This window comes from Procambarus clarkii, chromosome 49, assembly GCF_040958095.1.
Source record: "Procambarus clarkii isolate CNS0578487 chromosome 49, FALCON_Pclarkii_2.0, whole genome shotgun sequence".
In the NCBI taxonomy this organism is placed as follows: domain Eukaryota; kingdom Metazoa; phylum Arthropoda; class Malacostraca; order Decapoda; family Cambaridae; genus Procambarus; species Procambarus clarkii.
Genome location: NC_091198.1, coordinates 12,324,120 through 12,351,394, shown reverse-complemented (window position 1 = coordinate 12,351,394; position 27,275 = coordinate 12,324,120). Strand labels below are relative to the sequence as shown.

Genomic DNA, 27,275 nt, shown 5'->3' with positions numbered 1-27,275 from the left:
CCAATATAGAAGCATCAAGAAATATGGGCCAATAGGCCCTTTGCAGTTACTTCCATTCTATACCCATTGTACCGTGTTCTGTCTTGTGTTGAAAGTTTTGTTCACCTCATCCAAAACTGTTGTAACATATCACCTCACCCAAATGCGAGTATATAAGACAAAAGCTATTTAAATGATAGCATAGTAAAACTCTGTTTAGTGTTTGCAGGTTATAGTTGTGTGTGTATAAACTAAAGTCTTTGAAAATGTAATAAGTTATTACGAAACGCGTCAAACTAGAAATAAAAATGAATTTTGGAGAATTGAATTTTCAATTACCATCGACAGTAAAAAGAAACATAAGAAATATTGAGAAAATTCGTGTTAGAATTATTAATCTTACTATTTCGGTCATATTTAATAACACACACACACACACACACACACACACATATATATATATATATATACATACATATATATACATATATATATATATATATATATATATATATATATATATATATATATATATATATATATATATAATATATTATTTATATATTATATATATATTATTTACGAATAAGCTTCTGATTCTATTGTATTAATTTATAATTACCGTAATTACTCAAATGTATGATGTTTGGCGTCTTTATACAAGATTCTACAAGATGTGATAATTGTGTTTCACCAGGGTGACTCCCCGTTCGGGCGGACGGAGGCCTACATGAAGCTGGACCAGCTGGGCGAGGGATCCTACGCCACCGTCTACAAGGGCTACAGCAAGTGAGTGGTTCCTTACAGTGTTCCGCGGCCACCCTTGTCTACGGCCGTCAGTGTGGCGCCGGGCTTGGGCAGCGTGTCCGGGCTCTTGTGACGATGGCACGGGGCGGCGTGGTCACGTTTTGAATGTTTCTAAAGTACAGGATGCCTGTGGTCAGTTTACAGTCAGGGTGTGTGTGTGGGGGGGGGAGGGGGAGTGTAGTGTGGGGGCTGTGGGAGGGTGGGGGGGGGCAGTGTGTCGGCTGTGGGGGCAGTGTGTGGGCTGTGGGAGGGTGGGGGGGGGACAGTGTGTGGGCTGTGGGAGGGTGGGGGGGGGAGTGTGTGTGGGCTGTGGGAGGGTGGGGGGGGCAGTGTGTGGGCTGTGGGAGGGTGGGGGGGGCAGTGTGTGGGCTGTGGGAGGGTGGGGGGGCAGTGTGTGGGCTGTGGGAGGGTGGGGGGGCAGTGTGTGGGCTGTGGGGGGGTGGGGGGTAGTGTGTGGGCTGTGGGAGGGTGGGGGGACAGTGTGTGGGCTGTGGGAGGGTGGGGGGGCAGTGTGTGGGCTGTGGGGGGGTGGGGGCAGTGTGTGGGCTGTGGGAGGGTGGGGGGCAGTGTGTGGGCTGTGGGGGGGTGGGGGTAGTGTGTGGGCTGTGGGAGGGTGGGGGGGGACAGTGTGTGGGCTGTGGGAGGGTGGGGGGGGACAGTGTGTGGGCTGTGGGAGGGTGGGGGGGCTGTGGGGGGGTGGGGTAGTGTGTGGGCTGTGGGAGGGTGGGGGGTGGGGGCAGTGTGTGGGCTGTGGGGGGTGAGGGCAGTGTGTGGGCTGTGGGAGGGTGGGGGGGTGGGGGCAGTGTGTGGGCTGTGGGAGGGTGGGGGGCAGTGTGTGGGCTGTGGGGGGGTGGGGGTAGTGTGTGGGCTGTGGGAGGGTGGGGGGGGACAGTGTGTGGGCTGTGGGAGGGTGGGGGGGGACAGTGTGTGGGCTGTGGGAGGGTGGGGGGGTGGGGTAGTGTGTGGGCTGTGGGAGGGTGGGGGGTGGGGGCAGTGTGTGGGCTGTGGGGGGTGAGGGCAGTGTGTGGGCTGTGGGAGGGTGGGGGCAGTGTGTGGGCTGTAGGGGGGGGGGGCAGTGATAGCAACTGGGCGGCAGCTTTACAGTCATATGCTCCACACCTACCCAACTGGACGGCAGCTTTACAGTCATGTACAGGCTGCACCTACAGTAAACAAACCTTGGACACACAGCTAACATTCCTGGCTTTACATCAACCATTTACGAACCTACGACCGCAGCATTGCCAAGCCGCGTACTCCACCACTAGACCACCACTGACTGGAAAAAAGTCATACCACCGAATTCCTGCTGAAATCACAGGGAGTCTGGAGGCCGCTACTGATGCCAATCTAAATTGTTGTGCTTTTTGGAGTGACAAGTCCCGGTGGTCTAGTGGTAGAGTATGGGGCTTGGCGATGTTATGGTTGTAGGTTCAGTCGTAAGGGGGGGGGATGTGACTAATAACAGAGGAAGAGAGAAGACGAACGCCAGAGGAAGAGAGAAAGAGAAAGGGGACAAACAACAGATGGAGAGAGAGGACAAACACCATAGGAAGAGAGAGAGAGAGAGAGAGGACAACCAAGAGAGGGAGGAAGAGAGAGAGAGAGAGGACAACCAAGAGAGGGAGGAAGAGAGAGAGAGAGGACAACCAAGAGAGGGAGGAAGAGAGAGAGATGACAACCAAGAGAGGGAGGAAGAGAGAGAGAGGACAACCAAGAGAGGGAGGAAGAGAGAGAGAGGACAAACAACAGAGGAAGAGAGAGAGAGGACAACCAAGAGAGGGAGAGAGAGAGAGAGAGAGAGAGAGAGGACAACCAAGAGAGGGAGAGAGAGAGAGAGAGAGAGGACAACCAAGAGAGGAAGAGAGAGAGAGAGAGGACAACCAAGAGAGGGAGGAAGAGAGAGAGAGAGGACAACCAAGAGAGGGAGGAAGAGAGAGAGAGAGGACAACCAAGAGAGGGAGGAAGAAAGAGAGGACAAACAACAGAGGAAGAGAGAGAGAGGACAAACAACAGAGGGAGGAAGAGAGAGAGAGAGGACAACCAAGAGAGGGAGGAAGAGAGAGAGAGGACAAACAACAGAGGGAGGAAGAGAGAGAGAGAGGACAACCAAGAGAGGGAGGAAGAGAGAGAGAGGACAAACAACAGAGGAAGAGAGAGAGAGGACAACCAAGAGAGGGAGAGAGAGAGAGAGAGAGAGAGAGAGGACAACCAAGAGAGGGAGAGAGAGAGAGAGAGAGAGAGAGAGAGGACAACCAAGAGAGGAAGAGAGAGAGAGAGGACAACCAAGAGAGGGAGGAAGAGAGAGAGAGAGGACAACCAAGAGAGGGAGGAAGAGAGAGAGGACAACCAAGAGAGGGAGGAAGAGAGAGAGAGGACAAACAACAGAGGAAGAGAGAGGACAAACAAGAGAGAAGAGCGAGGTCAGCTGGTAGTGAAGCAAGAGAGACAACACAACTGCTCGTGGCGGCGTCATTAAGATGGTGCGAGGCGTCTTGGACCAGCCAAGATGTCAAGTAATATCAGCGACGGGGACACGCCTGAGGAGGCCCCGGGGAGCCGGCTGTGGCACACATGGCACTGCTGCCGCGGCCCCCCTGCTGTGGGTCACTGCTGCCGCGGCCCCTGCTGTGGGTCACTGCTGCCGCGGCCCCTGCTGTGGGTCACTGCTGCCGCGGCCCCTGCTGTGGGTCACTGCTGCCGCGGCCCCTGCTGTGGGTCACTGCTGCCGCGGCCCCTGCTGTGGGTCACTGTTGCCGCGGCCCCTGCTGTGGGTCACTGTTGCCGCGGCCCCTGCTGTGAGTCACTGTTGCCGCGGCCCCCCTGCTGTGGGTCACTGCTGCAGCGGCCCCTGCTGTTGGTCACTGCTGCAGCGGCCCCTGCTGTGGGTCACTGTTGCCGCGGCCCCTGCTGTGAGTCACTGTTGCCGCGGCCCCCCTGCTGTGGGTCACTGCTGCAGCGGCCCCTGCTGTGGGTCACTGCTGCACCGGCCCCTGCTGTGGGTCACTGCTGCCGCGGCCCCTGCTGTGGGTCACTGCTGCCGCGGCCCCTGCTGTGGGTCACTGTTGCCACGGCCCCTGCTGTGGGTCACTGCTGCAGCGGCCCATGCTGTGGGTCACTGCTGCGGGTCACTGCTGCCGCGGCCCCTGCTGTGGGTCACTGCTGCGGGTCACTGCTGCCGCGGCCCCTGCTGTGGGTCACTGCTGCCGCGGCCCCTGCTGTCGGTCACTGCTGCCACGGCCCCTGCTGTGGGTCACTGCTGCCATGGCCCCTGCTGTGGGTCACTACTGCCGCGGCCCCCCTGCTGTGGGTCACTACTGCCGCGGCCCCTGCTGTGGGTCACTGGTGCCGCGGCCCCCCTGCTGTGGGTCACTGGTGCCGCGGCCCCCCTGCTGTGGGTCACTGGTGCCGCGGCCCCCCTGCTGTGGGTCACTGGTGCCGCGGCCCCCCTGCTGTGGGTCACTGGTGCCGCGGCCCCCCTGCTGTGGGTCACTGGTGCCGAGGCCCCCCTGCTGTGGGTCACTGCTGCCGCGGCCCCCCTGCTGTGGGTCACTGGTGCCGCGGCCCCTGCTGTGGGTCACTGGTGCCGCGGCCCCTGCTGTGGGTCACTGGTGCCGCGGCCCCCCTGCTGTGGGTCACTGGTGCCGCGGCCCCCCTGCTGTGGGTCACTGGTGCCGCGGCCCCCCTGCTGTGGGTCACTGGTGCCGCGGCCCCCCTGCTGTGGGTCACTGGTGCCGCGGCCCCCCTGCTGTGGGTCACTGGTGCCGCGGCCCCCCTGCTGTGGGTCACTGGTGCCGCGGCCCCCCTGCTGTGGGTCACTGGTGCCGCGGCCCCCATGCTGTGGGTCACTGGTGCCGCGGCCCCCCTGCTGTGGGTCACTGGTGCCGCGGCCCCCCTGCTGTGGGTCACTGGTGCCGCGGCCCCCCTGCTGTGGGTCACTGGTGCCGCGGCCCCCCTGCTGTGGGTCACTGGTGCCGCGGCCCCCCTGCTGTGGGTCACTGGTGCCGCGGCCCCCCTGCTGTGGGTCACTGGTGCCGCGGCCCCCCTGCTGTGGGTCACTGGTGCCGCGGCCCCCCTGCTGTGGGTCACTGCTGCCGCGGCGCCCCTGCTGTGGGTCACTGCTGCCGCGGCGCCCCTGCTGTGGGTCACTGCTGCCGCGGCCCCCCTGCTGTGGGTCACTGGTGCCGCGGCCCCCCTGCTGTGGGTCACTGCTGCCGCGGCCCCTGCTGTGGGTCACTGCTGCAGCTATGAGAGCTGAGTTACTGTATAATAAACATTTGCTCAGTGCCCTTTCCTGTCGCTTGCTCCAGCCGGTCACTCGTCAACACAAGACAACGCTCCCCTCAACCCATATTTCCCACGTCATAAATAATACCATCAGAGTATTCATTTTGGAATAAATGCGCATCGTGTAATGTGCATCAAGAATAAATGCGCATCGTGTAATGCGCATCAAGAACGAGAGGTATCTCGTTCACCTGGTGCCTTCCAAATTCCAATTAAGTCGGAGAGAAAGTTGGATTCAGATTAGCACATCATGGTACAGTTGGTAGTGCGCTTTTCTGCGGGTCGTGAGGTAGATGAAACTACAATGAAATTGGCAAGAAGAAACTGAGTTCTGTGTTAATTACAGGAGGAAAGAGGACCGGCAAAAAAGTCATCACAGATCAGTCTGCTGCCTGGAAGATCCTCACCTGCTTGAGCAAGCCCGTGAGCTCCTGCCTGTAGAGACCTCCCTGATGGGGGGGGGGGGGGGGTGGACCCATATAGGATTATCATAGAAATGGGTCCAACATGATAGTACAAGATACTACGAGGGTTGCGGGGTGGGGGGAAAGGTGAGGGGGGTGGGGTGAGGTGAGGGGGTGTGGAGTGAGGTGAGGGGGTGTGGAGTGAGGTGAGGGGGTGTGGGGGAAGGCGAGGGGGTGTGGGGGAAGGCGAGGGGGTGTGGGGGAAGGCGACGGGGTGTGGGGGAAGGCGAGGGGGTGTGGGGGAAGGCGAGGGGGTGTGGGGGAAGGCGAGGGGTGTGGGGGAAGGCGAAGGGTGTGGGGGTGGAGGGCCGGGGCTCCCAGGAGGCACCAGGTGATTAATGGGACGACTTTGATTACTTTTACACTCAATTTACTCTGACACTCCCCTCTCGTGATGCGTTATTTAGGCCACCTCTCTCTCTCATGATGCCGCGGCCTCCCCCCTCCTCCCTCAACCCCCTCTTGTCCCCCCCTCTCATCCCTCTCTTGTCCCCCCCCCCACTTCCTCATCTCTACCCTTACCCTTCTTCTTGTATTTGGTATAGTCAGCAAGGCGGACAGTCCGCCTGCTTTCATAACTCTCACTGTATTTCCCACTTCTAAACTTCCCTTCATCTATGCCTCTCCATCCTCTTCACTCAAAAAAACCTCTTCTCCATCTCTACCCCAACCTCTTTCCCCGCCATGTCTACCCCACCCCTTCCATCGCAATCTCTACCCCATATCATGTCTCGGTAAATACTCATAATGTTGTTGTGGCTCAGCTCACACAGGTTTCTCTCCCCCCGCAGCTTAACGAACCAGGTGGTGGCGTTGAAGGAGATCAGGCTGCAGGAGGAGGAGGGCGCCCCCTTCACGGCCATCAGAGAAGCCTCGCTACTGAAGCAACTTAAACATGCCAATATCGTTACTCTACATGACATCATTCACACCAGAGAGACGCTCACATTCGTCTTCGAATATGTGGCAAGTATTTGGTGAATATGGTTCACGTTGTGGATTCTCACAGTCGTGAACAGGAAGTCTGTTAGGCTTGACATTTTATTATTATTAACCCGAATTTACCTGAGGGGTACCATCTTTAGTGGCCTCGACGTGGATGTGAAGCCAGCAGCTCGTCAAAGGTCCCGCCATTTGCCCTGATGATTTTATCTCTTGGGATCTTAAATTCCAGCAGAAGTCCCTTCCTCAACAGCCACTTCCAGCCAAGTCAACCGAAGGGCTTCTGTATCATGGTGTGTGAGGATTTACGTAGGAAACTCTGCCCTTAATATCTTTATCTTGTGTGCCCCTAATGATAAGTTTAATTATAATGACCTTCCTATCTGTGTTCAGACTGAGCCTACCATCATGATAGGTGATTATAACGCTAGGCGTAGGAATGTTGGTAACTCACAGTTCAGTAATCGTAACAACCACCAACTGTTGTCACTATTTAGTAATCACGATAATGCACAGGTTGTGGGCGACCTTCAACCGACGCATATCTATGGAGGTATTCTTGAACTGTGTGTCTGTTTCAACGTCTCCCACATCGTTTGTACCTCGTCAATAGTGACAAGTATGGCGGCAGATAAGCATCAAAAGCTTAAAGGAAAGTCATAAAGGAACTGGCAGAAGAACTATGCCTACCGCGGAAACAACTTTTCACAAAATCTCTAGATCAAGGGGTATTCCCCCCTAGATTGGAAATATGCAAATGTCATCCCTATTTTCGAAAAAGGCAGAAAGAACTCGGCAGAAAATTTCCTCAGGGAGGGAATCCTTAGGGAGGGAATCTTCATCATCTTTCTGTGAATAATCTTATACAATTGACACAACATGGGTTTATTAAAAAGTAGATCCTGCCTTACAAACTTGCTCACATTTTTGGAAACGGAAACCAGCTACTCAACATCCACCAGGACTTCTGGTGGATGTTGTATACATGGATTTTGCTGAAGCCTTTGATACGGTAGCACATGAAAGACTGACAAGGAAATTACAGGCCCGTGGAATAAATGGTAAAATATTAGAATGGATAAAACAATGAATGGTTGAAGGAAAGAAAACAAATGGTCGCGTGCCTAATGGGAACAAATCTGAATGGAGAAATGTGATAAGTGGGATACCACAGGAGTCCATTTTGGGGGGCCAACCCGTTTTGTTATATACAGTACATCAATGACATAGATGCGAATATTACAAACCACATCCTCAAATTTGCAGATGACACAAAAATTTATGGTAACGTGGGAAATGATAACGATATTGAAGCCTTACAAAGAGATCTATACGAACTCCACAAATGGTCAGAAGATTGGCAAATCCTTGTTAATATCAACAAATCATATTAATAACTTGTTAATAATATTAATAACAAATCAATAACTTGGTTGGTCTCATCAGATAAAGGTCCTACAGAGTCCTTTGTTATGGTTTCACCCTGCATGTGGAGCACAACAACCCGTGCCACAACTACCAAATTAATGGCGTCACCCAACAGCAGATTGGTGAAGAAAGGAACCTTGGAGTCAAAATACATAACTCACTGAAAATTGCACCTCAGGCGGGAGCAACAGTCACAAAAGCTAACCAATCCCTTGGAATATTCGAGAGTACTTTTAATTTTAAGGAAAAGAAGGTAATGAATCAACTGTATAAATCTTTGGTGCACCCCAGGAGGCCTGGTCGACGACCGGGCCGCGGGGACACTAAGCCCCGGAAGCACCTCAAGGTAACCCCCATTTGGATTACTGTATGAAAGCATGGAGACCTCGTTTTCAGAAGGACATAGCTGCTCTGGAGAAAGTGCAACATCGGGCAACAAAAGTCACTCCAGAGTCAAGTCATCCCTCGTATCAGGAACGGATTTAAGGCCACAGGGCTAATAACACTGCAAACCAGGCATGACAGGGCAGATCTCATTGAAACGTTTAAAATGCTGAACAAGTTAAGGATGTTGATCCGGACAGTTTCATCAAAAGGTCAGATGTAATACAGTACTGTACAAACAAGGAACAACGGTTTCGAGCTCAACAAGCCACAATGTAGAACTGAGAACAGGAGATGCTTTTTCACCCACAGGGTTAACCCATGGAACCGCCTACCCGCCAAAGCCGTAAATGCCATAACTGTTAAATCTTAAAATCTATCTGGAAAAGATCAAGGCAAATTTGGGACCTCCGACAAGCCACCGGCTTCTTGTCCTCATCGAGGCCACTAGGGTTAGTGGCCCTCAGGTAAAGCTCTATCCTCCTCGGTGGAATGTTCAAGCGGAAAAGGCTGGCTGTACCCATCGATCAACAGGACAATTTTGTTGCTCATCTATCAGAATGGTACAATTTCTTTGAGCCTTCTTCAGTTTAAGATTTTATCAATGAACTCACAGGTACTACCGAACAGTTCCTCAATCTTCTGCAAGGTAATGTTGTTAATTTGGTAGTTGTGATGTGCATTTTATTTCTCCCTTCCCCAGGTGCAAGATCTTGCATTTTCACTAACTACTTTATCATAAATCAGAGTGTCATCTGCAAATTTAATAATGTGGGTTGATATTGATGATAATATTCTCATCTATGTCATCTATTCAGATGCATCTTTGATTTCAGGAAGCAGGTAGTTATTCAACTGTATAAATCTCTACGGCACTTGGATTATTGTATCCAAACATGGAGACCTCATCTTCAGAAAGACATATCTGCTTTGGAGAAAGTTCAACACTAGGTGACAAAAAAATCATTCCCGAACCACGTCAACTTTAATACCAGGAATGGTCGAGGGCCACAGAGCAAACAACACTGCAAACCATATATGACAGGACTAATCTCATCGTAACTTTTAAAATATTGACAGCTTGGAGGATATTAATCCAGACCACTTTTTCAAAAGGTCAGATGTAACAAGGACAAGGATTTATTTTTAACTAAACCATGTTGCATTGATTTTACAAGATTATTCATGGCGAGATTGTGGATGATTCCCTCCATGAGCTTGCAGAGATGTGAGGTCAAGCTGATCGGTTGGTAGTTTTCTGCTAAGCTCTTTCTGCCTATTTTGAAAATAAGGTAATATTTGTATCTCCCTTGGCCCAGAGATGTTCTGAAAATGTTTCAGTAATAGGCCTAGTTTATCTGCCAGTTCCTTAACTTTGGATTGCATTTCATCCACACCTGTGGGCTTTTGAATCTTTCAGATTGTCAATGCTTTTCCTGATTATATCGCATGTTATGGGGACATATTTTAATTCATTCTCTTCACCTGCCTGAAACATTTGATTGGATAATGGGATGTTGTCTAAACACTCTAGCACGAACACTGATGTAAAATATTCAGTGTTGACTGGCTTCTTATTGTCAATTATACTTAGTTGGGCTCGTCAGTTCAAAGTCCTACCGAGTCCTTTGTTTTGGTTTCACTTCTTGTATAGGCAAAGAAAGACTTTGGATCTTCCTTTATATTTCGAGCAAGTGTTCTTTCGTAGTTTGTTGATCTGATCTGATTTCCTGTGTGGCTGAATTTAAGGCCGTTTTGTATATTTCATAATCTAATCGTTTTCATAATCAGCCGCGGGGACGCTAAGCCCCGGAAGCACCTCAAGGTAACCTCAAGGTAATCTATATTGTTCTTTGAGGATTGATACCTGCTCCAGAGGTTGCATTATTTATTAGAGCTCTTTTTTTTTACTGCCTATGTCATCCATATTTGCACATGTATGAATCATAATTTAATTGAAACTTTTCCCAATAGCACACAGACCTGTCCCAATACCTCGAGAAACATGGTGGAGGTCTTCATCCCCGAAATGTAAAGCTGTTTCTTTTTCAACTGCTACGGGGTCTGTCCTATTGCCACCGTCGACGAATCCTCCACAGAGACATCAAGCCACAAAATCTTCTTATATCTGAAATTGGTGAACTTAAGATAGCAGACTTTGGTAAGTTTTGATTTAAAGATAAGGAACTGTGTACAGTATTGGGTTAGACTAATTTCAGAAAGAGGTAGATGGTATGTTAAAGAATTGAACATGCAATATGGTATAATTCATGTTAAAATTTAGAATTGTGCTGAAATACAATATTATATTGCCGTCTTTTATTATCTAAAGGATAAAATAAGGAAACATACCTTGTGACACACAGTGTTTGCTTTGTTCATTTATAGCATATATGCATACAAATAATGTTTTGTACAGTTCAGTATATGCAATATAAAATATAAATACTTTGTTATACTGTACAAAAATTAATTCTTAGCACTATTTGCAGGTCTTGCACGAGCTAAATCTGTTCCATCTCACACATACTCTCACGAAGTGGTGACACTATGGTATCGGCCGCCTGATGTGTTGTTAGGCTCCACTGACTACTCCACCTCACTGGACATGTGGGGAGTTGGCTGCATCTTCACAGAAATGATCACTGGAGTGCCTGCCTTTCCCGGGGTTAGAGATATACAGGACCAACTAGATAAAATATTTAAGGTGTGTATTGTTGACAGTGTTGACTTATTTTTTTTCAAATGAACTCCTTGCCTTGTGTAAAATGTGCATCTTTATCATTAGTGTAGATGTAAGGGAAAAGTCAACTAGGAATGAAAATATTCTAGATCTGATCTTCACAAACAATGAAAAAATAATCAGGGACATTACAATCACAGATACCACATTCTCAGATCACAAGCTTATTGAAGTGCAAATCAGTACTGTACTCGTAAAAGGCCTAAAAAATTATCAAGCAAGAGGTGTTATTCAATAAGTTAAATTTGAATAATAAAATAATAATAATAATTTTTATTTAGGTAAGGTACATAAGGAGATTTTACAAAGTTTGTTGGGTTAATAGATAGAGCTAGTACATACAATGCCTAAAGCCACTATTACGCAAAGCGTTTCGGGCAGGAAAAACATTAATGACTAAAGCTTAAAACTAATGGGTAAAAAGAATAAAATGTGTTGAGAACAAAATAAAAATAGAGGTAAAAGAGGGGGGAACATGGTTGAAAAAGCAGCACAAATACAATTACAAATTATTACAGAAAATTACTCAAACAGCGTTGTTTTGAAAACAAAACAAAAAACATACATGGGTTGACAACAGAGGGGTAAGGTAGGTTACAGGGAATTTATTAGGTAGTGCTTCGTTTTTATCTTAAACTGGTTGAGAGAGGTACTGTCTTTAACATGGTTGGGAAGATCATTCCACATTCTGGGTCCCTTGATTTGTAGAGCATTTCTAGTATGATTAAGTCGTACTCTAGGAATATCAAAACTGTATTTATTTCTGGTGTGGTGCTCATGGGTTGTTACAACCTTCAATGAATCTTTTGAGGTCAGGATTGGCATTACAGTTCAGGGTTTTATATATGTATAATACACATGAGAGAATGTGCAATGACTTAATATCTAACATATTCAGAGATTTGAGTAGGGGTACTGAGTGATGTCTGGGGCTAGAGTTGGATATTGTCCTAATAGCAGCTTTGTGTTGAGTAATTAGAGGACGTAAATGATTTTGGGTAGTAGAACCCCAAGCACAAATGCCATAGTTGAGATATGGATAGATGAGGGAGTAATGGAGAGTCACCAGGGCAGGGCGGGGTACATAATATCTGATCTTATTATTATTTTTTATTATTATTATTTATGCATATACAAGAATGTACATAAGGAATGTGAGGATACAAATATGGTAATTACAGTCTTGTAAAGCCACTAGCACGCGCAGCGTTTCGGGCAGGTCCTTAATCTAAGAAAATTTTAAGGAGGTAAATACTTGCAAAATTATAGACAAAAAATGATAACAGATTACATGAAATGAAAAAAAAGATGAGAGAAAATTGTAGGTACAGTATATTAAAGCACATAGGTAGCTAAGATTGATTGCAATGACAGCTTGAATGGTAGTTGACAAAAAAATTGGTAGGCATAATACAGCAGAAACAATATAAGATTGGTTGCAATGACAGCTTGAATGGTAGTTGACAAAAATTGGTAGTCACAATACAGCATATGGCTAGCACATAAAAGAAGACAGCAATGAACACAATGATAAGGTTGTTTGAAATTACATAAAAATTAGGAGATTGGGTAACACTAGGTACAGAGCAAATTTAAAGCTCAGTGTAGGAAAACTAAGAAGATGAAGTTAGGTACTTTTTGGTTTTGCTTTTAAATAAGGCAAACGTTTTACAGTTTTTCAATTCACTAGGGAGTGAGTTCCATAAACTAGGTCCCTTAATTTGCATAGAGTGTTTACACAGATTAAGTTTGACCCTGGGGATATCAAAGAGATATTTATTTCTAGTGTGGTGATAATGGGTCCTATTACATCTGTCCAGGGAGAGTTTCAGAGCATGGTTTGCATTTAAGAACAGGGTTTTGTAAATGTAGTTGACACAAGAGAATGTGTGGAGGGAGTTAATATTTAGCAAGTTTAGGGATTTAAACAAGGGAGCTGAGTGTTGTCTGAAAGCTGAGTTAGTTATCATTCTGATAGCAGATTTTTGCTGTGTGATGATGGGCTTAAGGTGGTTTGCAGTGGTAGACCCCCATGCACAGATACCATAATTAAGATAGGGGTAAATTAGTGCATAATATAGTGAGAGGAGAGCAGAGTTAGGAACATAATATCTGATTTTGGAGAGTATACCAACTGTCTTAGAGACTTTCTTAGTTATGTGTTGAATGTGGGTGCTGAAGTTGAGTCTCTTGTCTAGGAATAGGCCAAGAAACTTGCCATCATCTTTATTACTGATGTTAATGTTGTCTATCTGTAGCTGAATTGCATTTTATGATTTGCTTCCAAATAAGATGTAGTAAGTCTTTTCGATGTTTAATGTTAGTTTGTTCGTTGACATCCATAAGTGGACTTTTTTTAATTCATTATTCACAACATTATTTAGTGTATGTGGGTTGAGGTTTGAATAGATAAGAGTAGTATCGTCAGCAAACAGTATAGGTTTGAGAATAATAGAGACATTAGGCAGATCGTTTATATATATAAGAAATAGAAGAGGTCCTAAGATGCTGCCCTGTGGCACTCCAACGGTAATTGGTAGAGTGGACGAAGTTGTATCATTGATGGTTACATATTGGTGTCTGTCACTAAGATAGGATCGGATGTAGTCAAGCGCAAGGCCTCGGATTCCATAATGCTGGAGTTTAAGTAAGAGGTAGTTGTGATTAACAGTATCAAAGGCTTTTCTTAGGTCAATGAAGAGTCCAATCGGAAACTCATTTTTGTCAAGGGCTGAGTAGATAACGTCAAGGAGACTAATGATTGCATCGTTGGTGCTCTTTTGGGACCGGAAGCCAAACTGGCAGGGGCTGAGTATGTCGAATTTTACGAGGTAGGAATAGAGCTGTTTGTAAATAATTTTTTCAAATATTTTTGATAGAATGGGTAGATTTGATATTGGTCTATAATTGTTTATGTCCGCCGGATTGCCTCCTTTATGGACTGGCGTTACTCTTGCTTTTTTGAGGATATCAGGGAAGGTGTGACACTCTATAGATTTGTTGAACAGTAGTGCTATGGGTGGGGCAAGGGCATGGGAGGCTCTCTTGTACACAATGGACGGAATTTCACTGGTGTTCCCTGCCTTGGTTTTTAGAGAGTGTATGATGGACACAACATCTGCCGGGCTGATTGGTGAAAGGAGAAGAGAGTTTGGATAGCTGCCTGAGAGATATGTGTTAATATGTGTCTGAGTCTGTGGGATTTTACTGGCAAGATTAGCACCAACCGATGAAAAGAAACTATTAAATTCATTTGCCATTTCTAAATCAGTTGACGGTCCTCGATCTTAGAAAGAATGCCAACAGTTTTTGAAACTTTTTTTGATATATTTAGAATGTGTCCCTGGAAATTCAGCTTGTGGTCGATGAGAACGCCAAGGAATTTGCCATCTAATTTGTTACAAATTTGGGTATTGTTTATTTTGAGATTTAAATGATTAGAGGATTTATTGCCAAACAGAATATAAAACGTTTTGTCAATGTTAAGGGTGAGTTTGTTGGCAGTTAGCCAAAGATGGACTTTCTCTAGCTCAGTATTTACTGTGGCATTTAGAGCAAGCATATTAACACCAAGTAAGGCTTCCAGCACTTCCACTAACACGATAACATCATTTATATTTGCCAACATCCAGGGTATAAAAACACGCAAAACCAACAAAGTTCAATTTATAGATGGTCTCCTTCATGAGGCAAATGCAGTGTTTGCAGCCCTAACAGAAACCCACACAAAGGACTACCATGATGGTGAAATATGGATCTCAGAGTACAATCTTTTCAGATGTGATAGGAAACACCGGCTTCAGGGTGGGGTCAGCCTCTACATCAAAGACACACTCATCTGTACTGAGCTGCTAAACACCTCAAATGATATGGTGGAAGTGCTGATAATCAAAATAGAGATTCTAAATGTAGTTATTGTCCTTGTATATAAGTCACCGGAGGCAAACCCTCAGCAGTTTAAAGAGCAACTAATGAAAATAGAACACTGCTTGGAAAACCTCACAAATCCAGCTCCGAACATCATCCTGCTTGGGGACTTCAACCTACGGCACCTGAAATGGAAGCACCTGGCTAATACAGTAATATCAGAAAGAATACCAGGAAGTAGCCTAAATGAACAGGCACATGCAAATGACCTGCTACGGATGTGCGACAGGTTTGCCTTAAACCAGCAAATAGTAGAACTAACTAGGAAGGAGAACACGCTGGACCTCATTTTCACTAATAATGATGAATTGATCAGGAACATAATGATTACAAATACCTGTTACTCAGATCACAACTTAATTGAAGTTATGACAACCATGGGGAGTAGACCTTCAAAACCAGTCCAGATTCCCGGTGGAGGAGATTTCAGCAAATTCAACTTCAATAATAAACAGATAAACTGGGAGCGAATAAACCAGGACTTCACAGAAATAAACTGGGAAGAACAGCTAGGAAATGCAAACCTGAACCAGTGCCTGGAAAAAATAAGCTCAGTAGCACTAGAAATATGTTCAAACCGCATACCTCTAAGAAAAAAGAGGAAGAGATGCAGATTGGAACGGGAACGTCGTTCCCTATATAGGCGAAGAAAACGAATCGCGGAACAACTTGAGTCGCACCCTATCTCGAGAACGGCGAAGAAGGTTAGGTAGAGAAATAGAAACAATTGAACGGAAGCTACAAGAATCATACAGAACCCAGGAGAGGCAAAGAGAGCAAAAGGCCATCAGTGAAATAGAAAGAAATCCGAAATATTTTTTCTCCTATGCAAAATCAAGATAAAAAACCACATCTAGTATCGGGCCCCTGCGAAAGGGAGATGGAACTTTCACCGATGACAACAAAGAAATGAGCGAGCTACTGAGGACGCAGTACGACTCTGTTTTCAGCGAGCAATTAAACGCACTAAAGATTGATAACCCAAATGAATTTTTCATGGATACGATACCAACATCAAATCATATATCAGACGTCACCCTATCCCCACTGGATTTTGAAGAAGCCATAAACAGTATGCCTATGCACTCTGCACCAGGCCCGGATTCTTGGAACTCCATATTCATAAAGAACTGTAAAAAACCACTACCGCAGGCCCTCCACATTCTGTGGAGACAAAGCCTAGATACTGGCGTTATTCCTGATATACTAAAAACAGCAGAGATAGCACCACTTCATAAAGGAGGAAATAAGGCAGAGGCAAAAAATTACAGACCGATAGCGCTAACATCGCACATCATAAAAATTTTTGAGAGAGTGCTAAGAAGTAAAATCACAAAATACATGGAATCACAGCAACTCCATAACCCCGGACAACATGGTTTCAGAACAGGGCGCTCTTGCCTGTCGCAGTTGCTGGACCACTATGATATGGCATTAGATGCTATGGAAGACAAACATAACGCGGATGTAATTTACACAGATTTCGCAAAAGCTTTTGATAAATGTGACCATGGTGTTATTGCACATAAAATGCGTTCAAAAGGAATTACCGGAAAAATAGGCAGATGGATCTACAATTTCCTGACCAACAGAACCCAATGTGTAATAGTCAACAAAATAAAATCCAGCCCATCAACCGTGAAGAGCTCAGTCCCCCAGGGTACTGTGCTTGCTCCAGTACTTTTTCTCATCCTCATTTCGGACATAGACAAGAACACAACCTATAGCACTGTATCATCCTTTGCAGATGACACTAGGATCTTCATGAGAGTAGGCAACATAGAGGACACGGCGAACCTCCAGTCAGATGTAGATCAGGTCTTTCTATGGGCTACAGAAAATAATATGGTGTTTAACGAAGATAAGTTCCAGCTCATGCGCTATGGAAAAAATGAAAATATAAAAACGGAAACCACGTACAAAACTCAGGCAAATCATAACATAGAACGAAAAGGCAATGTAAAGGATCTGGATGTACTCATGTCGGAAGACCTTACCTTTAAAGAACACAATAAAGTAGCCGTCACAACTGCAAGAAAAATGACAGGTTGGATAACAAGAACTTTTCACACTAGAGATGCTATACCGATGATGATACTTTTCAAAACGCTAGTGCTCTCTAGAGTGGAGTACTGCTGCACAATGACAGCCCCTTTCAAAGCTGGAGAAATTACTGACCTGGAGAGCGTGCAGAGATCCTTTACTGCTAGAATCCACTCAGTAAAACATCTAAACTATTGGGACGACTAAAGAGCCTAAAACTGTACTCCCTTGAGCGCAGGCGGGAGAGGTACATAATAATTTACACGTGGAAAATATTAGAGGGGCTGGTCCCAAACCTGCACACAGAAATAACATCACATGAGACCAGAAGACATGGCAGGATGTGCAGAATACCCCCATTGAAAAACAGAGGTGCAACTGGTACTCTGAGAGAGAACTCTATCAACATCAGAGGTCCGAGACTGTTCAACACGCTTCCACTACACATAAGGGGCATAACTGGCCGACCCCTCACAGTGTTCAAGAGAGAACTGGATAAGCACCTCCAAAGGATACCTGATCAACCAGGCTGTGACTCGTACGTCAGGCTGCGAGCAGCCGCGTCCAACAGCCTGGTTGATCAGTCCGGCAACCAGGAGGCCTGGTCGACGACCGGGCCGCGGGGACGCTAAGCCCCGGAAGCACCTCAAGGTAACCTCAAGGTAAGGGGGTCAGGACTGGAGTAAATGAAGGTTGTGTCGTCAGCAAATAGAATTGGTTTGAGGTGTTGGGAGGCATTTGGAAGGTCATTAATGTAGATGAGAAAGAGGAGAGGGCCAAGTATGCTGCCCTGAGGAACACCAATGTTGATGGGTAGGGTGGGAGAAATTGTATTATTCACAGAAACATACTGGAGCCTGTCATTAAGATAAGATTTGAGGTATTGCAGGTAATGACAAAGTTTATTCAAAATAATGTGTACATAAATAAAGGAGTTATGCACAAATTGTAGGAACGAGTTACACAATCTATGAAGCCACTATTACGGAAAGTGTTTCAGGCAAAACCATACAATAACTAGACATTATATTTAACAAAGGTGTGAGGAGGGGGGAAAACACTTAATACTAAAGAATAAAAAGGAAAGTCTGGGAAAAATAAACAGGGAACTTATAAACATTCAACAGGAATTTTTTTCCCCTACCACATTTCTGGGGGGGGGGGGGGGGAGCGAGCCCCTTTGGCTCCCTGGAGCTATCCGGGCTGATATGAATGTATTAGATCCTGGCATCAGTCAATGTGCATGGAGTTCTAGGCCTACTGGGGATCATGAGCCAAAACCTTGCCCCCCTCAGAGAGGCACGAGGAGCAATGGCCTATAGAAACCCCCCATATGTTCCATAGAATGGAAGGTAGAATGTAGAAGGAAGAAGGTAGAAGGAAGCATAGAATGCTTCCAACCATATGGTTGGAAGCATTCTATGTCTGCCATCGACAGGATCAGGCACCCAGAAAGGTAAGCGCTCCAAAACAAACCCTTGTTCTGGTTAACATATTGCTACTGAAAGCCCAACTAGTGGACAAAACTTCCTAAATGAAAACGAGCTAACGAGCCTGACATCACCATATCACCGCATCGCTGTCTATGCAACCATCCCCCTCCCTGGGAGGGGGGAAGAGGGAGCCCCAGACCCCTGCACCGTCTACCCACCCTGCAGTTGTGTGGCTGATGTGAAACTGGCAAGGTTGTGCACCTCTGGCTCCTGAGTTTCCAGTTCTGTCTCTTCGGTGGTGCACGAGCCAGGAGTAATTTCTCAAATACTCGGGCTGCATGCATCTAGGGTTTCCTTCCCTAGGTGCCCTGTTTGTAAGTACTGCCCTTAGGGGCTTGGGGTTACCTTTCACAAGTCTTCTTGGGTGCTACCTCCAAATAGGTCTTTTGCTGCTCGGTGATTAACCCCCTTTGGCTTCAGCTGGGGTGTTTCCTACACCCCCGTTTTCCTCTGGGTTGGGCATAGTTTTGTCACTGGATGGGGCACAGGGTACTGTGCAACTAGCTATCACCTCTCATAGCAGCCGGCTTTGTTATACCTGGGCATGCTATCCTCTTGCAGTTTTTTTTTTTTTACTTTTTGTTCTGCCTGGTTGGTGGGGGGGGTATCTGCCCCTTGGTTTGGTCACATCCTATTGTATCTAGTTGGTCCTCTGCTAGGCCCTAGTGAGTGAACACATCCTGGGGGCTCAGTTTTAGCAGTTCGCTTGGTAATTTTGGGTGCCGGTTAGCAGTACCCTGTCTGGGCTTCCCTTAGTGAGATAATGTAACTAAGGGGGCCCCTGGGAAACCTCTTGGGGGCTCTTTGGTACGATGGATGTGACCTCTGGCTCCCCTCTTGCTTCGTGCGAGCTTGAAGGTTGCTCCGTCCCCTTGTCTCAGGGTGACACTCGCCAGTTGTGCCTCCGTCATGCTGCCTGTTGGGTCGGTGACACTTTCGACTCAGTCTTGCAAGTTTTATTCCTTGTTTGTACTCCAATTCACTCAGTCCACTGATATGCAGGTGCAGGCATCTTTGGCGTTGCCTGCTCAGTTTCGGTTGCTGCAATGCGCTCGGTTGGTTGCTACCCCAGATACCCCAAGACTGCCCTGCTTTGGTTATAGGGACCCGGACTTGGGGGTGTTAGTCACCTCAACTTTGGTTCCGTCCGTGCCTCCTTGTTCTCCCCCTTCTGTTGTTCGTTCTGGTCCTCCTCCCTCGCCTTCAGCTCCAAGGGTTACGGGGTCTGGGCAAGGTTTAGTTGGTGTTGAGACTTGGGCGGTTTTGGGGGATGCTCCTTCCGGTGTGGTGGAGGCATTCGAGCCTGGTCCTCCAGCCAAGGTTTCTGGGTCTGACCAGTGGACCCCCTTCGTTCCTGCTTTTTTGGCGGCTCCTGTCTTTTCTTTTGATGCGGGTTGGGATTGGAGGACGGCTCGGCCCCGGGTCCTCATAAGGAGATTCCCAGTGTTGGGGATGGGATGACTTGGAGGCCTTGGGATCCATTGGACTCTGCTTGGGTTTTTGTACCCTCTGAGCGGGGCTTGGTGTTACAAGGCGTGGAATTTTCTTTTTCCCCATCCTTGTAAGAGTTGGATTTGGTGTCTACCCCTTCCTGGGTTCAGTTCTGTGATCCCATGGGTTCTTCAGTCCCGTCCCTCTAGACGTTTTCGGCGACACGCATCCCACCTCATGTGGTGCGGGAGGCCATTGCGGGTTACCTCCTGCATGACTCGGATTACGCCTTCATAATGGATCAGTCTTCCTTTGTGTATGGATCTTCTTTTCCTTACTGGGTTTGTTATGAGGTTCCAGAGTCGTCCTGGCTTGCAAATTGCCCCTTTTTCTCATTGGAGGCATGGCATTCATTCTGTCATTCCCGTGCGCTTGAGTGGCGCGAGGCTCATACAGTTGTCCAGGTTTTCCTGGGGGGGGTGAGTTTCAGCACCTCAATGCTTGCTTATTCACCCGTCCTTCCCCGGAATGTTGGCATTGTGCAGCTTCATGTGCAAGTTCCCTCCCTTTCAGCTACGATGGTCGCTGAGGACTTGCATGCCTGTAGCCTGTTGGCTTCGGTCTTATTAGTTTCCCTTCTTGAGCAGTCATGGGACTGGCTTGAGGACGACGTGGAGGCACTTGGGGCCGCTCCTGGGTCTGGTGCGTTGGCCTCGGCGGTGTGTGCATTGTCTGCTCTTTTGAAGCTGTTTGCTCCAATCCTGCGGGATGCAGTGTCACTTTTTTTTTCTTTCCGTCGGCAGGCAGTGCTTGCTTCCTCTGTGGAATGTGCTTGGGCCCTGGCTCTTAAGATTTCTATACCTTTTTGCCCATAGCTGTTTGCAGAATCTGCAGTTGTGCAGTATCTGCAGGCAGCTGCTTCTAGTTGCCATCCCATGTCGGACTTGTTGGTTCTCCAGGGGGCACGAGGGGGGGGAGGGGTCTTCCCATAAGGATAGTACCACTGTGCGGGGTTCCTCCTGTCATAGTAGGCAGTGGTGCCAGTTTCGGAACTGGCGTAGGCTTCGGAACTGTCTTTGTCTTGGTCAGCTTGATGACCGCTCTATGCGGAGGTTGGGTTCCCATAAGGAGCGTCGGCCCTCTTGCAGTTTGTCCCATTGACGGGGCGATGAGGATGAGGCTCGCGCTGTTCGCTCGTGCCTGGTCCTACGATTTGTGGACGTTTAAAGTCGCTTTGTGCAGCCTGCAGTGGCGTTGGGTGGCTCTTCCTCCTTTGGGGGGTTCGGGGTTGTCAGGGCAGGCCCCTTCTCCTCAGCTCTGTTAAGTCATCTTGGAGTGGGTTCACTTGGGCATGGTCAATACGACCTTGTCTCTCCGGTGGGTTTTTCGCCTGTTTCTGGTTCCGAAACGGGGCTGTGCGGAACTCGGGTTCATTGGACTTGTCCCATCTGAAACCGTGGGTTTATTGTCCCTCTTTCCAGGACCTTCATCTTATGCCGAATACTGTCGCCTCGTATCGTGCGGCATTGGCACAGCCGGTGCAGCTTGCATTCGGTATTGATGTTACGTCTGCTCCGTTCCGCAAACTGTCTCATGCGTTGATTCACCTCCGGTTTGCTCATGTGCCGCCTGAGCAGTCCTGGTCATTGGACCGGGTGCTCTCCTTTTTCTCTCTTCCTCGGTTTGTGGTGGCCCCTTTGGCTCAGGATTGTTTTCCAAAGCTCTGTTGGCATTGGCCTCTGGGGGTCGGGTTGGAGAGCTTCGTGCTCTCCTCCAGCACAGGGGTTACTGCTCTTTTGGTCCTGGTGGTAGGTTTATTCAGTTGCAGCCATCGCCTTCTTTTCTGGCAAAGAATGAAACTGCTGCTTTCTGGAGGGGTCCTTGGGTTGTTGATGCTTGGTTGGTTAGGCTGGTGGTGCATTATGTGTTGTGTCCAGTTGTGGCTCTCCTCCATTGCCTGTGCACCACGGCATCGGTGGTCGGGGTCGCGCTTTGGGTTGACCTGGTTTCCCTTCTTCCCTGTTCCAAGGTTTGTCTCTCCCAGATTTTCCTCAGGGTTATTTGGTCCAGCGAGCTTGCGGTCTGTCCTCGTGCCCATGACATTCGTAAGTTTGACATAATAATTGAATCACTAATATACTAATATGTACACCATAATTTCGAGTATAGAGATGATTCACACATTTTATTATATAAATATATCACACTACACACTATTGAATAATATTACTGCAAAAACTAAGAAAAAATCAGGGACATTGAAATAATTAGGTAATACTGTAATATTTTTGTGGCAACTCCCGCCTGACAGCTCTGGCAGAGCTGACCACCTCCGACAATTGCTCTATCAACACCTCAATTTTGCCAGACTTCCTCTCCTTATTGTGGCCCAAATTTGTCACCTACAACTTTTTTCCCCGTGGTCAGGTAACACAAATGAACACTTTTATAAGAGGAAATTTTAATTTTTTTTTTTTTTTAATTCTTTTGCCTGGGCATGTTGCAGGCTATAATCACAAGAGCAGCCCAGGGGTCCCAGGGGTTAAACAAAATACAGAGTACAAAACATAATCAAATCTGCCCATAATAGGGAAAACAACATGTAAAGCATCTGGGAATAATGACATCTGACAACCTAATGTTTAGGGAGCATAACCAAGCAAATATAGTGTCAGCCAGAAAAATGATGGATTATGGAGAGCCTTCTTCAAATCCAGGGATCCCATCACAATGGTTGTACTATTCAAATCACTTGTGCTGTCCCATCTTGAGTATTGCTCGATACTCACTTCCCCCTTTCAGAGTGGGAGAGATTGCTGAAATAGAGGGAACAGAGAACATATACGACATACATAGACACGATACAGCACCTAAACTATTGGAATTGTTTCAAAGCTCTCCAAATGTACACCCAAGAAAGGAGAGAAGTGAGGTATAAAATAATACATACAGGGGTACCTCGGTTTAAGAGTTTAATCCGTTCCTGGAGACAGCTCATATTCTGAAAACTCGTATTCCAAAGCTAATTTCCCCATAAGAAATAATGAGAAATGAATTAATCCGTTCCTGACTACCCCAAAAACCCCACATGAAACTAAATTTCTATACCTAATTCATCTAAATAAACCTACAAAACTATGTTCAAGTTATTACTTATCTTGCTGGAAGATGGTGAGGAGGAGGGAGGAGAAGAGGTGTTACTGTTTGGAAGGGAAGTCCCCTTCCATTATAACATCAGGCAGTGAGGTCTTCACTGGTGTGCACACTCTGGTACGTTTTGCCTGCATACCACTAAGACTTGCTTGTCTTACTAAGAATCTGTCTACAGACACTTGTTTTTCCCTACATTTTAACACTTGTCTGTAGTAAGACATCACATTGTCATTTAAAAGGTCAATGCAATGGCCTGCTACAGCTTTATCTGGGCGAGTTTTTTCAACAAAACTTTGCAATTCTTCCCATACTTCACACATTTTCTTAACACTTTAGTGTTATCACTGCGCTCAAGAGCATTGCCACTTTTTGTGTTGAGGTCGCACAGCGGACTCGCTCACGCGTCACGAGAAAAAATCTTTCTCTAAATTCTATTTGTTATGAGATCGACTTTGGGATAGTTTGAAAATGTCCGCCATAAAATTTCCGTTTTCTCTAATAGTCGCATAGCCTATTTGGGAGAACGGCGTAGCATTGCACCATCGAGGTAAGACCATTGTATTGTAGACACGACAAGTGTAATCGACGTAGTTTTTTATTTGGTGCCGGTCTAACGCATCCTTGTGTGACATTTTATACTAATGTTCTTATAGAACATTCTATTGCAAACACACTGGTACAAAAATGAAATACGTAAATCGAAAATTAATGTCAGGACAGTGAAAAGAGTATACACTTTTTAGTGTTGCCACTCGATCGCCCAAACCGCAACACTATTTTCTTAGGTTAAACCTTACCACTGGCTTTCTTGGGACCCATGGCGAGATATATATTATCTTTTATGGTCAAATGACCAAAAATCCAGCAAAACACTGAAAATCCGGGTGAAGAATTTACGTGGGATAGTCACTGGGTGCGAGGCACTGGTAAACTGAGGGGTGAGAGGCGACGATCGCCGTACCACCATGCGCTAGGTCGGCCTGTACGCGTATCAACAAACTCGCCTTCCGAGGTAACCCTCGTCTTCCGAGACACGTTTTCCGAGGAAATCCTGCTCGTATTCCAAAAAACTCATATACAGGGACACTCATATTCCGAGGTACCACTGTACTTGGAAAATACTAGAGAGCCAGGTCCCAAATTTACACAGAAAAAATATACTAGAGTGAACAATATGGAAAGAAATGCAGAGTTGAGCCAGTGAAAAACAGAGGTCCATGGTTGGATCTCTGGTGTTATGCATCAGAACGAGCATAAAAAATACTGCTGGAACAAACGTGGATGTCTTTAGGAGAGAGAAAACTTGATAATTTTCTTCAAGAAGTGCCGGACCAACCGGGCTGTAGTGGATATATGGACCTGTGGACCGCTCCAAGCAACAGCCTGTTGAACCTAGCTCTCGCAAGTCAAGCCTGGCTTCGGGCTGGGCTTGGGGAGTAGAACTCATCCCAGAACCCCATCAAGGTATGATCAAGGTAAGGTATGACATTCTGTAAACAATAATTTAAAACTACAATTAAATCAAACATTGCAATTAACTAGACTATTTACAGGTTGTTGGAACGCCTTCTGAAGATACGTGGCCAGGAGTCACACAGTTTCCAAACTACAAGCCACATCGCCTTGTTCTTCATCGACAACGCAGATTGGCTTCTCTCTTTCCCAGACTCAATGACATTCCCCATGCTGAGTCCTTAGCTACACAGTTCCTACAGGTAAGTAATATACAAAACTTTTTCTGGGGAAGCCCCCAGTGGCTCCCTGAAGCTATCTTTCAAAAAAATAAAAAATAAAATAATAAAACATACAATGATAATGACAGCAGATGAATATTATTCAATTAAAATAGAAAAGGTAGTAAAACTACTGTATACTGTACATATACCGTGGGACCTCGACTTAAGAATTTAATCTGTTCCCAGAGACAGGTCGTAGGATGAAACAAATTTTCCCATAAGAAATAATGTAAATTTAATTAATCTGTTCCACACCCCCAAAAATATTAACTTAAAAATACATTTTATACTGAATACAATTTTTTTTCTAACTACAATACAGTACATATGTTTATCTTACCTTTATCGAGGACTCTTGTTTGCGTATGGTAGATGATGAGGAGGGGGAAGAAGGAAAGGTGTTACTGTTTGGAAGGGGAGTCCCCTTCCATTATAACATCAGGCAGTGATGACTTCTCTGGGGTACTCTCTCATGTTTTGCCTGCATACCACTAGGACCTGATTGTGGTTCAGTGCTTGTTTGTTTCACTAAAAATCTTTCCATAGGGATTTGTTTTTCCCTAGTCTTAACATTTGTATGTGGTGATGCATCAATGTCATTGAAAAGGTTAAGGCAACAGCCTACTGTAGCTTGATTTGGGTGAGTAGTTTCAGCAAATGTTTGCAATTCTTCCCATGCTGCACACATTTTCTTAACTGTTGAGAAAGGGACAGTCTGTACTGCCTCCTCTTTTCCCCCCTGAAGAAATTTCCACAGCTGCCTCTTGTTGCTGTTCCTTGTGAAGGGCTTGGAGTTCTTCGGTGGTCAGTTCTTTGCTGTGTTCCTTTACCAACTCCTCAATATCGACACCATCCAACTCCAAGCCCAATTGCCAGCCCAGAGAAACAATTTCCTCAACAAGAGGCACTTCATATTTAGGCTCAAACCTCTCAAAGTTTTGTTCTGGAACACATTCAAACCACAATTTTCTCCAGCCAGAGATCATGGTTCTTAGTCAAATCTTGCCAGGCTTTGTCTATGAGTTTTAAAGCACTATAAATGTTAAAATGGTTTTTCCAGAACTCTTTGAAGATGAGGTTTGTGGCATCCATCACCTTGACACATCTTTGGAAAAGTGCCCTTTCATAGTTTCTTAAAATTGGCAGTGATTTTCTGGTCCATAGGCTGAAATAGAGGAGTGGTGTTGGGAGGAAGGAACTTTACTGTAACAAAACTAAAGTCCTCCAACAATGAATCCTCCAAGCCTGGAGGATGGGCAGGAGCATTGTTGAGGAGAAGTAGGGCCTTGAGTGGTTAACGTTTCTCCTGCAGATATTTTTTGATGGACGGGCAAACCACCTCATTCACCCATTCGGTAAAATATTGCCTTGGCACCCATGTCTTACCATTAGCCCTCCACATCACACACATTTTGTTTTTCTGCACATTATATTTTTGGATTTTCCCTTGGATTTTGGATTTTCCCTTGGATTTTGATTTTCCCTTGGATTTGGATTTCCCTTGGATTTTCCCTTTGGATTTAACCCTTAGATTTTCGGAATGATACACAAGCAAGGGTTTAATTTTCAAATCGCATTACTACACAGCAAAAGAGTTAGCCTATCTTTCATAGGCTTGTGTCCGGGCAACGACTTCTTGGTAATGTATATCTTCTTCGGCAATCTTCTCCAGAATAACCCTGTTGCGTCACAATTAAACACGTGTTGTGGTAGGTATGCCTCACTCTGCACAAAATCTTTAAATTTGCCAACACATCTTTCAGCTGCTGGTTTGTCTGAGCTGGCACCCTCACCATGCCTCACAACACTATCAATGCCATTTCTTTTTCTAAATTTCTCAAACCATCCTCTGCTCACCTTAAACTCTTTCGCATCTGCATCACTCGTTCCAGGGTTTTCTTTAAGATCTTCTTGCAATTTTCTTTGCTTTTTCACAAATGATGGCCTCTGAAATGCTATCACCTGCTAACTCCTTGTTGTGTATCCAAATTAAGAATAACTGTTCAACATCCTCAAGTGTTTGTTTTTGTGATTATTGTTATGCCTTTTGCCACTTCAGCGCTCATAATGTCCTTTTTCTTAGCAAGTATGGTGAATGTCGTTGACATAGATTTGTTGTACTGCCTAGCTAGCTCAACAACCCACACACCATCTTCATGTTTACAAATGATCTCTTGTTTTTCTTCTATGGTCATCCTCACTTGTATTTTCTTATGTTGAACCTTACCACTTATTTTCTTGGGACCCATGGTGTGATACAGTACAGTATTTAATAATTAGTTTTATGTTCAAAAAACAAAAAAAGCACCAAAATAATGAAGTCCTTACAAGCGCGATCGTCACTAAGCGGGCGGCTCTGATAAACTGAGGCAGGTCGGCCCATGCCACCAGGAACCATGCGCTTGGTTGACCCGAATGCTTATCAACAAAGGTCATTAGTCGATGACTTGTAAGTAGA

At 46.2% G+C, this 27,275-nt stretch overlaps 1 protein-coding gene across 1 annotated transcript in view; it reads left to right on the top strand.

The window, feature by feature from the left end:
* The first annotated feature begins 681 nt into the window (after nt 1-681).
* Nucleotides 682-27,275, top strand: part of Eip63E (cyclin dependent kinase Eip63E) — a 43,462-nt gene continuing 16,868 nt past the window's right edge. Inside the window, exons 1-5 of the mRNA XM_045750471.2 lie at nt 682-768; nt 6,329-6,503; nt 10,266-10,452; nt 10,784-10,998; nt 24,635-24,796. Coding sequence (XP_045606427.1) covers nt 710-768; nt 6,329-6,503; nt 10,266-10,452; nt 10,784-10,998; nt 24,635-24,796 — 798 coding nt within the window. The 5' untranslated portion in view covers nt 682-709. The remainder of the gene's footprint in view (nt 769-6,328; nt 6,504-10,265; nt 10,453-10,783; nt 10,999-24,634; nt 24,797-27,275) is intronic.